Genomic DNA, 18,965 nt, shown 5'->3' on the forward strand with positions numbered 1-18,965 from the left:
GAATTGGGCCCTTGCGCCCACGTTGGAGACCTGGAAGAAGCTCCTGGCTCCTGGCTTCAGATCGGCACAGCTCCAGCCATTATGGCCAACTGGGGAGTGAACCAGCAGATGAAAGATCTCTCTCTCTCTCTCTCTCTCTTTCTCTCTCCCTCTTTCTCTCTCTCTCTCTGCCTCTCCTCTCTCTGTGTAACTCTGACTTTCAAATAAATCAACAAATCTTTTAAAAAATAAAATAAAATATATTAAACACATCCTGCCTACCTAAGGACAGATGGATACATGGAAAACACTATATATTTATCAACTGGACCTGGGTAAAAAGCTATTGGGGAGGGGGAAGTGAACATGGAGGTTTGTCAAATATTTTTGAATGAAACCATCCTTCTAGGTCTTAGTCTAAAGAATTTTGTGGAATTTCCCCCCACTTTTTAACACTCAAACTTCTGAACAAGAATTAACTCTGAAATATTCCATGGAACATAAAATTTCATAGGTATATTCTACTCCTTTCACAATTTTTGTACATAAGATAAAAAGCATTCACCTATGTTTCCAACCCAGCTTCATGGTAATATGCTTGGTAAGGCAGTGGATGCTGGTCCAAGTATTGTGTTCCTGCTACCTACCTATATGGGAGACCCAGTTGGAGTTCCCCATTACTGGCTTTAGCCTGGATCAGCCTCAGCTGTTGTAGCCAATTGGGGCATGAATCAGCAAATGGAAGATCATTCTTTGTCTCTCCCTCTCTCTGTATCACTCTGCCTTTCCAATAAGTAAAGAAATAAATCTTTAAGAATTCAAAGGATTGGGGCAGCATTGTGGCACAGCAGATTATGCAACACCAGTATCCCATATGGATGCTGTTGGTGTCCCAGCTACTCCTCTTCTAATCCAGCTCTCTGCTAATGAGCCTCAGAAAACAGCGAAAGGTGGACCAAATGCTTGGGCCCACGATACCCAGGAGGAAGACCCAGATGGAGTTCCTGGCTCCTGGTTTCAGTTTGGTCCAGCCATGGACCAAACTGTAGCCATGTAGGGGGTTAACCAGTGCATGGAAGATCTTTCCTTCTCTTTCTGCCTCTCCTTCTCTCTTGGTAACTCAGCTTTTCAAGTAAAATAAATTTTAAGGAAATTAAAAAAAAAATAATTCAAAGTATTTATACAGAAGGCCAAGAAAAAAAAGTTTAGAATCTTTAACAATGAAGAATGGGACTGGGAATGGGACAGGGAGGAGGTGAACGGGTGGGAGAGCACGTATGGTGGGAAGAATCACTACATTCCTAAAGTTGTACTTATGAAATGCATGAAGTCTATATTACTTAAAAAATGGTTTCCTTGGGGGGGGGGGAAATAAATTTTAAAAAAAAAAGATACAGAGAGGTTAACATTCACCTCAGCTATTTTAAATATATTCTAGAATGTGACTTGAAATGCATGTGTGGACATTGACTAACTTGTAACTACATGAGATAATAGCACATCCATATATACACATTATCCACCCATTGTATGTTACTTACCCTAGCATTCAATTAAATACAATCTACAAAGCCTATTAAATTCAATATGGAGGCATAAGATTATGACAGTCATTAGGTTTTTAAGCGAGTTAAAGATAAACTGGTTAGGAGGCCTTTTTCCTTTTGTTCCTCTGCCATTGATTGCAATGGAAAACTAGAATACCAATATTTTTAAGAATTCAATAAAAGTGTGATACTGACTTCCTGTGTGTAAGTCATATCAGGTTTGAAACTTGTTGGTTACTTGAATTACACTTAAACCAATATACATTTGATGAAAAGTTTTTTAAGCAAAGCAACAGATTGACCCATTTTTCTCTGCACTTAAAAAAGAAAAACTTAACTACAGATTTATTTCAGAAATTACCTCTAAGGCAACTGTATAATAAATGTTCATTTTGCTTTTTCCCGATCTGTTTCTCCACCAAAACGGCATAATGTAAAATTTAAGTCATACAAATGACAGTTCTTGCAAATAGACTGGTGCCCTAGCTTTATTTTTTTAGTTTTCTCTCATTTTCTTGTGACCAGATGTAATTGGTCATTTACTAACTGAAATGTTTCTATTTTATAGGAAAAGGGCTTTTCTGCTTAAAAAAATGTAATGAATTAGAAGCTGTCTTGTTTGGTTTTACCATTATCATAGCATCAGAATCACATTAGAATTTGACTAATTAAGAATAAGTTATCTTTGAATCTTAGAAATACAAGTATTTGAAATAAGGGAAAATATTGTCAAACCTGTATCCCTTCATATGAATAGGCTTTTACATTTACTATTGCCTGTTGGAAATAAAGAAAGGAATTTATTGCCTCTGAGGGTAGGGAAAGCCAAAAGACAGTTTATCCATTGGCATAGATTTATCTAAAGAAAGTATTAAAAATTTAAGCCCTTCCTAAAAAGAAGTGAGGATGATATCTCACTACACTTTTTAAAAACAATTTTGTTTTTTCAATAACATATAAGTACACCTGAAAATGTAAGTTACATAGCAATGGTTGCACAAATATGCCTAGAAAGGTAAGTGAAAACTAAAAGTACATTTTGTGGCAGTGGCGTCAACAATTTTAAAGGATGTATATACTGTCACTTGAGGAAGAGCAAGATCATTTGTGAGGATGTTGGGGAGACAGCTAAAGCTGTTTGCATGTAACAAACTTTACTGGGTTGCATTCACCACTGAGGGTACCCAGTCACTGCATCACAAAGATTATTTCACAAGTCTCCAGTTCTTAAGATGACTTATCCTGTTGCAGAACAACCAAAAATGATAACATTCTCTTTTGAAAACAGACCAAAAGACAGTAAAATATGGTTGAGCCAGGGCTTTCCACACAGTAGTTAGGAGTTGCTCAAAAGAGTAGAGTTCTAAAATTTATTTTGATTTTCTTAAACTTACTCACTTGTGACCAATCTCATGTGCAATGGTAAAAGCTGAACCCAGGCCAATGTCTTCATTAATGCTGCAGCTCCTTTCAGGCTCACACATTCCAGCCACAGAGGCCAAGCCTGAATAAACAGAAAGAGACACAAAGGGTCAAGCCAAGGTGTTTCAGTCTTAAAAAGCCCATACTTATAAATGCCTGGATTCTTTTTAATAACCTCCATGCACAGAAGGAGCAGTTGGCAAAAGGTTAACTTTCTAGTCATTTGCAAAATCACTGGGGGGAATTTCACTTTGCCGGCTAGACATTAATATTTTTTGAACTGCAGTCAGTGCTGGAAAATGTCTAGACTAGGGGTTAGATTTATAAATTTTACTTCTGGTAACTTGGGACCACCTAGTAACTTGAGCCAGAAGAGGGAATTCAAGAAAGCATTTCTATTTTAACATTCTTCAGGCTGTAGAAAGCAAAATATATCCACATTATTTTTCTAAAGAGATCTGTTTAAATTTAGTGGGTTCATAAAAATACATGAGCAACTTTTTAGTTGCAAAACAGGGGGATCCCAAATCATTTTTAAAAATGACATTTTTATAAAAACAAAAAGGAGAACTGCTGAAGATGGGACATTTCATACTTTTTAAAAATCTTTTGAAATCAGTCCTGATAGTGATGCAACAATTTCTCTTCATATTTAAATGGAAGAAAAGTCATTCACACTTTGAGTGTAGTTTCCCTCTCCCTCCTTCCCCTAAAATGCATTGGAGTTTTGCTAAAAAGCAACAACTACATGTTAGTTCAACGACTCCAGTGAAATGCTATGTTACTCCAGGTAGTCTCCCCTTGGGAATGTCAGTATGTAAAAACTCCAATATTTACTTCTAAATGAATGTTAGGCTCTGTGAAGTAGTAAAGAACTTTAAAAACAGTGCTTAAAAAAAGAATTTTTGTGCAAAAGGATTGTCATTTGTTACAAGGAAACAGATAACAAATCCTACTCCACACACATAGAGACAAGAAATTATTTAGAAGAAGTTAAAGAAAAAGTAGGAAAAATGTTTTATATATTAGTAGACTACTACTGTCACCCAAATATTAAGAATTACCTTCTACCAAAAGTGATTTCAATTCAATTCAATGAATATTTACTGCATGCAAGAAACAATGTTCTGTTGTAGGTACAATTTCTCCATGGCACTAGTTTGGAACAGTAAATGCTATTCAATTTGTGTTTTTACTGACGAGAAAGCTCTAGGCATTGTGTTTCTCTATGTTTCCTCACATAAAAATCAAAATAATTACAGGTATACTGGAACAGAGGCAAAATTAGTGCTGGTTTCCTAATAGATTTCTTTGCCTACTGTTTTATATGGGAGGAGACCTATGTTGGGGAGGGAGGTGAATTCTATCCTGCTGAGTTTTTAGAAATAGTTATGATACTCTTGTGCTGCCCTTCCACTCATGTAGAGGTCTTGGGAACAGAAAAAGGAGAAGTGAAAATAGGAAATGATTAGGGAGAGATGATTTTTTATTAATAGAAAATAATGAATATCACTTCCAATCTCCACGAAAAGAAACACACACACATACAAAAGTCAGAATTAAAAATATTGTAGTTTATCTGACTTTAAGCTATTGGAATCCATATGGCTCATCACATGGGAAGAAGAAAGCTACACTGAACACTGTTTCTCTTTTGAGGTTCATGAAACGTGGTTTAAAAAAAAGTTACTAAGAATTATTTTTAAACTAATATTTCTCCTATTTCCCAAAACATATTATTCCATGAGTTAGCTGTTTTGGTTTTGCTGTTGCTGTTGTGCTGTTTTTGGTACGTGCCATGTGGCTGTATTTTCAAGTAAGAATTCTCAACAATTCTCTGAGATGTATATAGAGGCACATAGTTATTTCTGATATCTGATAAAATGGTTAACTCTACTAAAATATAAGACAGAATATATTTAGAAATAACTACTAATTATTGAAACGCAAGTGTAAATCTTAACTAGAATAAGGAAGTATTTTAAATGTTAATGTATTTTCACAACCCCCATCATTTTCTGTATCCCTATAAAATTAAAGCTGTCAAAGTTCTTATGTGTGATTGTGTTAATAGGGGTTTGATTACTATTTGGGTCATTTAGATTTCCTCAGTTTGATGGCCATAGTTTGCACCCTTAAGCTAACTTAATCAATTGATCATTGAGTTACTAAACAAAAAATATGCAAAAATCAGTATAAAAGTCAAAATGAAAGTTACTAGAATGACAACTCAAAAAGTAACAGCCTGATCAATTTTGTACTGATATATATTTTCCACACAGGAAATTAGCACATATATGAAATTTACTCAGCTTTCATTATAAGGGATACTATAAAATAATATATAATTGTTCATATTTTTAAAATAATTTATGTTGCACTTGAAAAATAAAGTATTGATTCCAGAAATTAATAAACTATCAAAGTTGGAACACACTATTTTGAAAAAAAAAAAGTAGCAAAGGAAAACTCCTCAATTTCTTGGTAACAATAACAAAAGCACTATATAGTAGTATTACTAATGCCACAATGAAAGATATATTCACTATTAATAATCTATCCTCAAAAAGCAGAATAGACTACACATGCACATTCATACATACTCACACACACACAGAGGTATATATGAGGACACTTCAAAAATGTTCATGGAAAGTTTAAGTAAAAGGTAAGTTTCTTTTGGCAAAAAATTTGGAAATTCATGCACATGAAAGGACTTCAAAAAGTTCATGGAAAATGTATGCCATGAAAAAATTCATGAATCTCAAAAATTTTTACAACTAAAATAAATGTATATGCTAATTATATTTTCTATGAACTTTTTGAAGTACCCTATTGTATACACACATATGCAGTCATATGTTACATAACATTTCAATTCACAATTGACTGCATATACCACAGTGATTCTATCCTGATTATACTGCCTAGTGACACAGCCATCTTAGTGTGCGTCAATACATTATATGATATTAGCACAACAATGAAATAGCCTAAGGACGCATCTTTAAGCAGCATGTGACTATATACATATTATTGAAAAATACAAGCTCTAATTCATATGTGTATTTTCTTTGAAGCTTAGTGTTTACTGTATCTAAACTAGATTAAGCACTTAGTAATACTGATGGATACATAGAAATTCAACATTTACAGAATTTGAATGGTAAATACAGGAGTTGAGGTAAATAGTATAGATAATTTCTACATTAAACACTACCAATCCCTCCTTACAGTACTTCTTTACTAAATATCTTAATATTTTCTTCTTTAAATGACTTTAACAATATCCCTGTAGCAAAAAGGCAGGCAATATTTGCACTTTGCAGGTAAGAAAATTGAGAAACAAAGAGCTTAAATAATCCGTAAAAGGCAATGCAGTGAAACTGTCAACAGCAGTTGTAGGCTCCCAGCTCAAGGTTCCCTCTGTTGGATTATGTTGGTCTTACTAACCTAAACACTATGAAGAAAAATCTTTTTGAGGTGCGCTGTCTCAGCAAAAAGAGCACTTGCTGTGTTACACATTTTAACTAATTTCTCCACCCATAATACTCAGAACTGGCTAATTGGAATTTCCTCTATAGCTATAATTCCTAAGAGCAATGGGATATGAGAACCTGAGAAGGCAGGTACAATCATCATGAGACGTTTTAATTATGGAAGAGAAGGAAATTGAATAACACTTTTTCTCCTGCATCTGGAGGCACATAGGAATTAACTTCATAATTGTATTTACAGGTAAGAAAATTGAAACTTGTCATACAGACTAGAACAGTTACCTTCAGTTGCTTGACTTCTGAGTCTGTAAAAAGCCTCTATGAGACAAAAATAAAATCTATCATAGGAAAAAAGTTCCTGCTCCTTTAAAGAACTCTATATGTGTAATAATTTAGTCTGTTGGAAAGCTAGCATTTTCTCCCTTGTATTTGCAGTTGACTTTCAACCAATATGAAACTGTATTTCATAACAAAACATTATTTTTACAATCTAGAATACTACAGAAATGCATTTTAAGAAGCAAATGATACTGAGGTGGGCATTTGGCATAGTGACTTAAGTTGCTGCTTGGGATGCCCATATCCCGTATCAGAGTGCTGGGTATAGTCCTAGCTACTTTGCTTTCAATGCAGATTTCTGTTAATGCACAGATGATGGCTCAAGTACTTGGGTCCCCGCCATCCACATGGGAGACCCGGATGGAGTTCCAGGCTTTTGGCTTCAGCCAGGCCCAGCCCTGGCTATTACAGGCATTTGAAAAGTGAGCAAGCAGATGGAAGATCTCTCCCCTGCCTCTCCACCCCCTTTGCCTGTCAAATAAAGTGAAAAATTAAACAAACAAATAAGAAAATAAATAAAGCAAGTGATTTATAGGGAGCATAAAGAGAAAATTCTGTCCTATCCCTCTCCTTCTGGTTATAATATTTTATAAAATTGCTTCCTTTTTTGGTTGGGATACTAAAAATTTACAATAATGTATTTATAAGGCTATATTCTTTCCATAAAATTGCACCAAAGGAAATATTGTACTTGAGAGGGCCCTTTTAAAAATCCCCAGATTTTTGTTTTCCTTTTCTTGTCTAGCCTTTGATTTGAAGATGCTGGTTGCTTCCAATTGCTCTCAAATTCCTTGATATTTTATGGGAAATATATGACAGAGATGCATTATATGAAAATGAGTAATAAGTTATAATTTTTATTTGATGATTTTAATCATTTTCTAAGTTGTTTTTAATCATTATTCCAGTTTTCAGGGGAATAAAGCCAGTAAAATTTAGATAGTATTTATTATAAGGATAAATATGTTTCCTAGTAAATGGCATACCCAAAAAGGTCAGATTTAACTATTTTAAGGGGTAATTTCAGGTGTGCAAGAGAGGATAATGACCAAATTAATAATAAAGAGTAAAGTCATTGATCCAAAAAGACAATCTGAACTATCCTTCCTTTATTAAAAAACTTACCCAGTGTTCCACAGGGCTTATTTTTATAAGTGCAGATATCATATCTATGGAGGAGAAAAAAAGAGAGATGAAATTTGTAATCTGATCAAATTTTGTAAAATAATTTTTGTATATTCATCACATTTCTTTCTTGGAGCTCTGGTTGTCAAACCACAATCAATGCAATTATGAGCAGCCAGCTGGAGTGTCAGCATTGTCAGCACTCTGGGGGACACCGCAGGCTACACTGCACTCACAGCCTCTGGCTGCAAGCCAATAGGACACCTGCCAGTAAGAAAGAAAGGTTAAAGTGGATTTTTGTAATCGTGAGTTCCATAAAACCATCTACCAGACTGTTTTGAAGCTAGAATAGCCTGTCTGCAGATCGCTACTGCTTCTACAAAAAGCAAATAAGTGGCGTTTATTTCCAATCTTTTCTGAATCTGCTGAGATGTTTTCTTGTTACAGCCACTTTCGGTATTTTATATGTCTGAGTTATAAGCACTTCTTGGAGTTCCTTCAACCCCAGCACAGATCGTTGTTGTTGTTGTTTTAAACAGTAAAACACAGCACGGATAATAAAATTTCTATATTTTTTCCTAGTTCGATGCTAGCAATTTAATTTAGAATGTTTAAAATACAAATATTTTAAGTGACTTTTACAATCAGCCAAAGGCATGGCTCAATAGAAACCTTTTCTAATATTGGCCAGATACTCCAATGTTGTACAGCAGTATAAATCAGTAAAAATTGGGTCCATAAAGCACTGTTGCATTTTAAAAATATATGCTATTATATTTAGAATGCTGTCAATATTTATTTGAATGTTTAAATTCAGCATTTTAATGATATCATTATAAAATAATCTTTTTAAACCCAAAAGTATTTGCGTAAGTTAAGTGTTAGAAATAAAAAGATTTTTAGGTTAAAAAATAAAGTTTCATAAACTGCAGGGAAACCCAAGTTCTTTTTTGTTGCATGTAAATATTGGTTAGTCAGTACTACCAGGGTAGGATGTTAACAATTTATATCATTCTGATGCATCAGTCAACAGGCCAAAATGCATTTTCAAGAAACAAATAATGCAATCAATCATACCAGTAATATTTCTGAAACTCATTAATTTTCCTAGAGATTCCCTCTGCCTATTTTTAGATTTTGAAATTTTTCATCTTACTCATTTTATATTTGGGGACGGGAATTTTTTTTCTTTTTAAATAACATCTTCAGGCTATTCATGTATTCATCCCCTCTCTTTCCTTTCTCGTGATTGATAAGCATGGGACTGCAGTGTCCAGAACATTCTGGAATGTAAGATACAGAGAGTGTACTAGGGTGCCAGAAAGTATATTCTGAGGATCACAATCAATTATCTTGTGATCATGTTGTGTTATGCCTATTATGTTACGTAGTCACAAACCATTCCAGCAGTCTTCAAGAAAACATAAACAAAGGCTTTTCTTGGGTAATGTAGATATAAATGTTTAAATAGACTCTATTCCCAAATCCTCATGTGCCATATGTGCTTCTTCTAAAACTGATCTGCCTGAGAATGCACTTGCAATCCAGTAGTCTTCCTTCTGTTTTGCCATTCACTATACGCCCGTTTCTGTTGCACAAAAAAAAAAAAAAAAAAAAAAAAAAAAAAAAAAAAACACATATCTTTCAGCCATCCTAAACCTTGTTATTTGCATTGTACCATGTGTAAACATCTCTAGAACACAAAGGAACAGAATAATTGAACAAACGTTGATACTCATCCTGAGGAATAATATCTAAGTAGTAAAGCAAGAAAAATTTAAATAAATGATACTTATTTCATGCTGGAAAGGCGTTATACTTTTCTGCCAGTCTGTCTATTTACAAATCAATCTGTATATTTACCTCACAATTAGAAGGCAGAAATGGGATTGGAAGTCATGGAGAGCATTGCCAAGTTCATTTAATGTAAAAAAAATGAAGTCAGACTTGATATTGACAGACACGAAGTCTGACTTAGCTAAGAAATTGGCAATGAAAAATGATTTAAACTATTAGATTATATGGTGAACATTTTTGATAACTGAATGAGCTAAATATATTGCTCCAAAGTTTTGACAAAACTCATTTAAAGTACACACACACACACACACACACATACAGTTTTACTGTGGTCTCTGAAGCTACTTCAATTTGTGATTAAAATTGTTTTAGATATTAACTTCAAAATGTGCAAAGTGGTACATCATTTTCCAAAATGGATTTAGGAAGTGAATTAAACTAAAAGATTGAAGACCATGGACAATTATAACTTTTTCTTCAAGCTTATAGCAATCTTCTCCTCTTACTTTACCTACATATATTATGTTACACTCAGGAAGTACATATTTCATTCTGTCACATTGCCCTAAATAACCCAGTAGATTATATTCATCAACTAATAATCAAGCTAGAACATTTTAGACCAAGATGATGTCATTTGCATTTTCTTCACATTTCCCAATCTTCTAACACAGATACAGAATTCTATATAACATATTCTATAAAAGGAAAAGACAAGTCTCTTCCTCATGGTTTTTAGACTTCTATTCCCACTGAATACTTCAATATTCTCTATTCACAGAGAGTAATTATGACCGATCTGCTATCTTTAATATATCAATACTGAATAGCAACTTTTTTATTCATTCTTTCATACATGGATTTGCTGAGCACTTATTTGCCTAGCTACATTGTCATATACAAGGAATTGAAAGATGGTAAATTAGTTGTGATGCATTTCGAGAAAAAAACAGAAACAGGTTACAAAATAATGTGGAAATGAGATTAAATAACCTAAGTGTAAAAATTAGTTAAACATGGGGCCGGTGATGTGGCGTAGTGGGTAAAGCCACCACCTGCAGTGCCCGCATCCCATATAGACACGGATTAGAGTCCTGGCTGCTCCACTGCCTATCCAGCTCTCTGCTGTGACCTGAGAAAGTAGTAGAAGATGACCCAAGTCCTTGGGCCCGTGCACTCACATGGGAGACCCAGAAGAAGCTCCTGGCTCCTGGCTTAGGATTGGCACAGCTCAGGCCAGTTGCAGCCATCTGGAGAGGGAACCAGCGGATGGAGGACTTTCTCTCTCTCTCTTTCCCCCCTCCCTCTCTCTCTGTCTCTCCTTCTCTCTCTGTGTAACTCTGACTTTCAAATAAACAAATAAATCTTTTAAAACAATTAAAGTTCAATGACTTGATTAGCCCTTGTCCTGATTGTCGAGGAACAATTTAATACTTTATCCCATTTAGTATTTTTTTTGTTCTACTTAATACTATTGGTTGAACTATTTAATTAACACACAATTATTCTTAGGTGTTTAGTTTTAACTGAAAATTGATCCCTGTTAAATATAAGAGTGGGAATAAGAGAGGAAAGAGATGTACAGTTCGGCACATGCTCAATCGGACTTGCCCCAAATGGTAGAGTTAGAAACCAGGGGATTCCAATTCAATCCCATCAAGGTGGCATGTACCAATGCCATCTCACTAGTCAAAGTGATCAGTTTCAGTTCATAATTGATCATAATGAAAGGATTAACAGTCAAAGGGATCACATAAGCAAGACTAGTGTCTGCTAATACTAACTGAAAGAATTAAAAAGGAGAAAACGATCCAACATGGGAAGCAGGATACACAGCAGACTCATAGAATGGCAGATGTCCTAAACAGCACTCTGGCCTCAGAATCAGCCCTTAAGGCATTTGGATCCGGCTAAAAAGCCCATGAGATTATTTCAGGCAGGAAAGCCAAGTCATTGTGGCCAAAAAAAAAAAAAAAAAAAAATGACCTAAATGAAAGATCTCTGTGAGTGAGATCCCAGAGGAAAGAAGGGGCCATCAAAGAAGGAGGTACCTTTCTCTGAAGGGAGGAGAGAACTTCCACTTTGACTATGGCCTTGTCTGAATAAGATTGGAGTTGGCGAACTCAAAAGGCTTTATAGCCTTGGCAACTCATGACAAGAGCCTCAGGTGATTACTGACGTCATAAACAAGAGTGTCAATTGTTAAATCAACAACAGGAGTCACTGTGCACTTACTCCCCATGTAGGATCTCTGTCCTTAATGTGTTGTACTATGTGAATTAACGAAACAACTAGTACTCAAACAGTATTTTTCACTTTGTGTTTCTATGTGGGTGCAAACTGTTGAAATCTTTACTTAGTATATACTAAATTGATCTTCTATATATAAGATAATTGCAAATGAATCTTGAAGTGAATGGGATGGGAGAGGGAATGGGAGATGGGATGGTTGTGGGTGGGAGGGAGGTTATGGGGTGGAAAAGCCAGTGTAATCCAAAAGCCGTACTTTGGAAATTTATATTTATTAAATAAAAGTTAAAAAATAAAATAAAAAATAATGTATTCATGGAAAGCAAAGTAAATAAATAAACCAAAGTATTACAAAGTCAAAAAATTAAACTTATTAAATTTAATCAATATCTTTTAGTTTATTGTTAGTATGACTATTGTCATATTCAAGTTATATACAAAATGCCATAGATACTATAGGTGTGCAGAGGAAGGAGTGATTCCACACAGAAAAGTGGGAAACAAATTCATATAGAACATAACATTGAAACAGATCTTACAAAATTCAGCAGAAAAAAGGAAAAGTAATGCCATTCCAGGCAGAGAACAGAACATTCGCTGGAATAGAGCCTAGAAAGAGCATAGCATACTGAGGGAACTACGAGAAATTCAGAGATTGAAACATTGAGTATATGGCATGAAATATCAGAAAATGAATTCAGAAAAGGTGAGGAAGATTATTAAGTATTTTGAATACCAAACCAGTTTGTTTTTTGTTCTACAGGTAAAAATAACTTAGAAAAGCTTGCATAGTAGGAAAGCCCTTTTACATTTGTTTATGTGACTGTATATAGAGATTGACTATGTAGATATAAATCTGTGAGGACAATAGTGAGTAAGGGAAAAATGGGAGAGTAGGAAGAATATATTGATCCTGCTATATGCATTTCTAAATAACTACCATTGAATCAGAAAGTGTTTCATATATGCCTATCTCTGATGACTAATACAGGGGAAATTTGAGAATTGGCCTGAAGATTGGTTAATAAATGTTTGAAATGTGTTTCTCATTGAAGGAAAAATTAGCTATGTTTCAGACCTGTAGATTGGCCAAAATATTCCCAAGGCACTGCCCCACTTTGCATGTGCCATATAAGAATCCAGCAAGCTTCACAGGCTGTAAACTTAGGTAAAGTATCTGGGATACTGCCCTGTTTGTCAACTCACTCGTCTGGAAGATTATGGAGTAGGTGATCAAGATGAGGGAAACAAAATTCTGTCCCTAAAATACTTTCATATACATATTGAGTACATGTTTCAGACAAAATGTTGTCAAAGTGTCTAAATAACATGGAGCTGAAATACCATCAAGTTTGTAAAATAAGAACTACAAACTACTTTGTGCTTTCTTAATAAATATTTATGTGTGTAATAGAAGTTTATTATAACTGATAACAACACTCACTCACCAAACAGTAAGAGTTGGCCTGAACATATTAGCTTAAGTCAGTTTGCAACAATAAAAATTCCTGATTAATGGAGGCAAGAAATAATAGGGTAATAATAAAAACAATTTTATATGGCTTTATTAAGCATGATAGCTAGTTTTTTTTTTGTTTTTTTTTTTTTTTTTGACAGGTGGAGTTAGAGAGAGAGACAGAGAGAAAGGTCTTCCTTTTTCCGTTGGTTCACCCTCCAATGGCCACTATGGCCAGCGCGCTGCACCGATCCGAAGCCAGGAGCCAGGTGCTTCCTCCTGGTCTCCCATGTGGATGCAGGGCCCAAGCACTTGGGACATACTCCACTGCCTTCCCAGGCCACAGCAGAGAGCTGGACTGGAAGAGGAGCAACTGAGACAGAATCCGGTGCCCCAACCGGGACTAGAACCCAGGGTGCCGGCGCCGCAGGTGGAGGATTAGCCAAGTGAGCCACGGTGCCGGCCAATAGCTAGTTCTAATACAGTTATCTTCCTGAAGCTATTCTTATCATTGCCTTCCCTGAATATGTATAACAGAATGGTAGAAACAGACTGAGTAGAAGGACAATTTCAGTCATGGGTCATGGCTAAAAGACTATCTTTTATATGAATCATATAATATAGAATCAAGCTGTCTTGGCATTACAATTTGAAAGTAACAAACCTGAAAAACCAAAGTTTCTAATCAAAGTAAATTTTCTCAACTACATTGAATGCAATTATTCAATGTAGTTGAATTATTCAACTACACTGAATTATTTTCATGTCAATATACAATTGAGGAATACAAACAATTTTTCCAGTTTCATTGTGCATTTTGCTCAATATTATATTGCTTGCACATAACAAAATAATTAGCACAAGTGCAAAGTATTTATTGGAGATAGTTCTTGAAATTTTTAACTACTTTAATTCTATTACCTTCATATTTTATAAATTTATAATTCTTTTATATTTTATATTTTTAATTTCTTTTTGTGGGTTATTTTCTAGTCTATCCATTCTCTTATTTCTGATTTTGTTTCTTCTTCATGTATAATATCCTGATTTTTTCCTTTCCTGCAAACCACTCTTATTGTTATCAACCCCATACTTCTACCAATATGAATAATCTTGAGAAGTCATCTAATTCAAGCTGTACTACATTTAAAGCACTGTTTCTCAAATTACGCCAAGTATGAACCAGTTTGTTTCAGTTCCTTGAAGCATCACTCAGTCTTCTCCCATCTTACCTTTAAATATCATTTTCAACGTCATGCTACGATGATGATTCTCAGAAACTTCACATTGCTCCCCTTCTTTCTTTCTCCTGACTTTCTCATTTTTACCTTGTATCACATTTCATTCTATATCTCATCAACTCTTCTCTATCATAGTTTGGGCTTGTCTTATTTTTCTCCAGATCTAAACTTCTTTGAGATAATTTGCAAGGAAAAATAGCACAAGAAATCTTGCTTTACCTCAAAGAAGTAATTGCATGCTTTGAGGACTTATCTTCTTCAGTATGAATTTTAGCAAGGAAAGACAGAGGAAAAGTAGTTCCCATTGCCTATCAGCACCCTTTATACAAGTCAGTCATAGTGAATTTTGATTAGCCAAATATGGCAGGAACCCTAAACTGAGGGCTGTGACCTAAATTTCAGGCTACTCTAAAAAGTCCAGTAGAAGTCTAAAAAGTACATGCCACCTCGATGGGATTGAATTGGAATCCCCTGGTATGCTTCCAACTCCACCACTTGGGGCAAGTCAGCCTGAGCATGTCCCAAATTATACATCTCTTCCCTCTCCCATTCCCACCACCATGTTCAACAGGGATCACATTTCAGTTAATTTTCAACACTTAAGAATAACTGTGCATCAATTACAGATCTAAACCAGTCATATTAAGTAGAACAGATAAAAAAAACTACTAAGAGGGATAATGTATTTAGTTGTTGGTTCTCTGAATTCTGAACTTGGATAGAAAAATAATACCTTATCACTGTAGTATTTTTGTTTTGTTTTGTTTTCTATTCTTTCCTGAAAGAATGATAAACGTTTAAAAGCAGATGAATAAGATTCAAGAAACATGGTCTTAGGGAATCTGCATAAAGCCCTGTACTTAAAAGAAATCAGGGTTCTATTTTTGGATTAGTAGATGAATGCATATGTTGTCATCTCCTCACCCTAAATTCATGAGGAGGTTGGACTGATTAAGCTCAAAATCAGAGAATTCGGTAATATCTGTGACTATCTCATTGGCACACTTTTCTGTTGTGGATACTTTGAATTCTTTAATTTCCTAATCTGTTTGGGCTAGGCATGGCTATCAAAAGAAACTGACCAAAATATAATTAAGTTCTATAATATATACTGCACTATCTTATAATAAAGAAATACCTTGATGGGTTCTTAAAACTTTTCCCCAAAACTACATCCTATTTTTTATGTAAGGAAAATACATATATAGAAGAGTTCTTTTTAGTTACTTAGTTTTGAAAACGGAGTGCCTCAAAATCTAGACTGTAATAAACCTCTTCTGTAAAGTACTGAGTCATGGACTCACTCCCAGTCAGTATGTCCTCTCTAATGTGTTGTCTCATTTAGTTCTCTTAAATGAGGTGGTGATGAGGGTTCAGAACATGCTACTCTAAAATACAGCACTTTGGCATATTGAGTATTTTAAGCTGAAGGAATCTGAGAAGACAGCAGAACAAGGCTGGTGTGCCCTTTTCCTCACTCTATTCTCCTGAAGCAGGTCATAAAACCTAGCAAGGATATTCGAACCTGCCCCAGAAGCAGGTAATGAGCCCCTCATGTGAGCAGTGCACCACTATATTGGGAGTAAGAAACACCCTATCTTTGAACATAAAAGGATATGGAGATAATGAACCAAATGGCCTTTTTAAGTTTTCCCCAGTTTAAATCATTAGGGTACACACTCTTTTCCATATTGTATTTCTCCACAACTATTCATTCTTCATCAAACCTACTGTTGAAAACATTCAGATTTAATAATTGCTGCTTCAAGTCTTCAATTCATTATGAAGGCTCCCATGTCACATAAAACACATTAAATATATCTGCACAATTTTCTCTTGGTGGCTTATATTTATTATAAGGGCCTTAGCCATAAACCTAGGATGTAGAAGAAAAGACAATTTTTCTTTTCTACAGTATTGAACATTAAGTGATAGTGACACAGCTTTTTTTTTCTGCTTTCTTTACATAAACCAAGAGGGTAGCATTACACAATTGACATCAGTTGCAAAGAAAATTACAATAAAACAATGAAGAGAAAAAATTATTTTAACCCAATATAGGCAAGAATACATACCACTAACTACAACAACAACAAAAAGATTATAGTGATTTTAATAACCTACAGATTGGGAGAAAATATGTGGGAACCAGATGTCTGGTAAGAAGTTGATACCCCCCCAAAAAATGTAACACATACAACTCATTAGCAAGAAAATAAATCACCCAATTTTAAAACTGGGCCAAGGATCTTTGTAGATATTTCTCAAAAAAAAAAAAAAAAAAAAAAAAAAAAAGGAAAGAAAAGACATACAAATGACCCACAAGTATATGTAAAAAAAAATCTTTAACATTACTAACCACCAGGGAAATGCAAATTAAAAACAATGAGAAATCACCTCACACAAGTTATGACAGCTATTATAAAAAAGATGAAGGATGACAAATGTTGGTGAGGATGTGAAGAAAGAGAACCGTACAAGTTAGTACAACCATAATAAATAACTGTGGAGGTCCTTCAAAAAATTAAAAAGAGTCACTATAGGATCAGTAATTCCACTTCTGGAACTAAAATCTGTATGTTGAATAAATATCTGCATTTCTATGTCCATTGCAGCATTATTCACAATAGCCAAAATATGGAACCAATCTAAGCATCCATTAATAAACAATGAATAGACAATGAAATACAACCCTATGAAAAAGAAGGAAATCTTGTCATTTAAAACAACACACATTGAATCTGGAAGTCATAGAGCTCAGTGAAATAAGCAAGGTAAAGAAAGACAAATATTGTATGATCCCAATTATAAGTGGAATCTAAAAAAGTCAAACTAATTTAAGTTGAGAGATGAATGATTATCAGAGAGTAGGAAGGAAGAGAGAGGAGAATAGGGAGATACTGCCCAGAAGATACAATGTTTGGGGCCAGCATTGTGGTATAGTGGGCTAAGTTGCCAACTGCAAAATGAGCATCCACTAGAGTAGCACCAGTTCAAGTCTGGGTTGCTCCACTTCCTATCTAGCTCTTTGCTAACATGCCTGGAAAAGCAGAGGAAGATGGTCCAAGTACTTGCTTGGGCCTCTGCCACCCATTTGGGAGACTTGGAAGAAGCTCCTGGCTTCTGGGTTCAGCTTGGCCCAGCCCTGGCTGTTGTGGCCATCTGGGGAGTGAACCAGCAGATGGAAGATCTCTCTCTCTCTGTAACTCTGCCTTTCAGATGAATACATAGATCAAGGTTTGACAAGAGGAATAAGTTTTTGATTTCTATAGCCACACCAAGAGCATAGATCTTAAATTTTCATACGACAAAAAGAAAAGTAGCGAGGTGCTGGTTATTCTAGTTAGATTGATTCAACCATTCATATTCTATCCGTATCAAAGGATCATATCTTATCCCATAAATATACATAATTATTTTCAATTAAAATTAAATTATTAGGAGGGAATGAGATATTTGTTCACATTAACATATAATGGAAGTGGTTTATAAACTGATATGCCCACTTTTATATATAACACAAAGACAGTTTATACAAATAACTTTACACACTTTACTATAACATTTTTTCTTTCTAAATTTTTTACTACAGCATCTTTTTGGTTCTCAGAACATGGTAGACCACAATAGTTCTTTGCCTTAAAATAAAGTACACAGCCTATTTTTTCTTCTTCCTCAAAAACCTCAAAACCAAAGAAGCTATTTAAATCAAGAAAGGAAAAGCATAATATACATGTTAACATTGCTCAATAAGGAAAAGAATTTTTCTATTGTTAGTATATGAGTCTTTTAAATCTAGCCACAAGCAAACAATAGTCTAATTCTGCTAGGTACTACTTTGTTGGTTTGCAAATGTACATAATTTTTATGCACAGTCAGGCAAACCATTCAACAACATTGATTTTGAAACCCCAACTTCATTTTTAAAATGCATATGAAAGAACTATGCTTAGAAAAAAACTACTACCACAGGCTTTAAAACTTGTAAGTATACAACTGTATCTTAAAGTCTAGAAAATAACTATATTAAAACTTCAATCATTTATCTTTTTTATTGATATTTACTATCAAACCAATTAATAAGCAATAGCTATCATGTGTGTTCTAAAGTGTGGTCAAGTTAAAATCAGGTGGGTTTAAAAATGACTTTGAGGTCAGACTGACTACTCTTCTGATTTAATGGAGCGTGGTACTACATTATCTTACACACGGAATTGACTTATAATTTTCATTAACAGAATATCTATCAAGTCTGACATATTTTCCATACGGACTAATTTTTAAGTCAGAATTCTCATATCAACTACTA

At 34.6% G+C, this 18,965-nt stretch overlaps 1 protein-coding gene across 14 annotated transcripts in view; it reads right to left on the reverse strand.

Annotated features, from left to right (window-relative positions):
- Positions 1-18,965, reverse strand: part of ADAMTS6 (ADAM metallopeptidase with thrombospondin type 1 motif 6) — a 318,047-nt gene that overhangs the window by 180,541 nt on the left and 118,541 nt on the right. For all 14 annotated transcript variants that reach the window (XR_016220205.1, XR_016220208.1, XR_016220206.1 and 11 more), the window contains exons 8-9: positions 7,910-7,953; positions 2,925-3,030 (exon numbers count right to left, since the gene is read on the reverse strand). Coding sequence is in view for 6 of the 14 variants with exons in the window: in XM_089312802.1 (XP_089168928.1) it covers positions 2,925-3,030; positions 7,910-7,953 (150 nt within the window). In the remaining 8 variants the exon portion in view is untranslated. The remainder of the gene's footprint in view (positions 1-2,924; positions 3,031-7,909; positions 7,954-18,965) is intronic.

Source organism: Oryctolagus cuniculus, chromosome 14 (genome assembly GCF_051225735.1).
Source record: "Oryctolagus cuniculus isolate XC-2025 breed Fujian yellow rabbit chromosome 14, ASM5122573v1, whole genome shotgun sequence".
NCBI classification, from domain to species: domain Eukaryota; kingdom Metazoa; phylum Chordata; class Mammalia; order Lagomorpha; family Leporidae; genus Oryctolagus; species Oryctolagus cuniculus.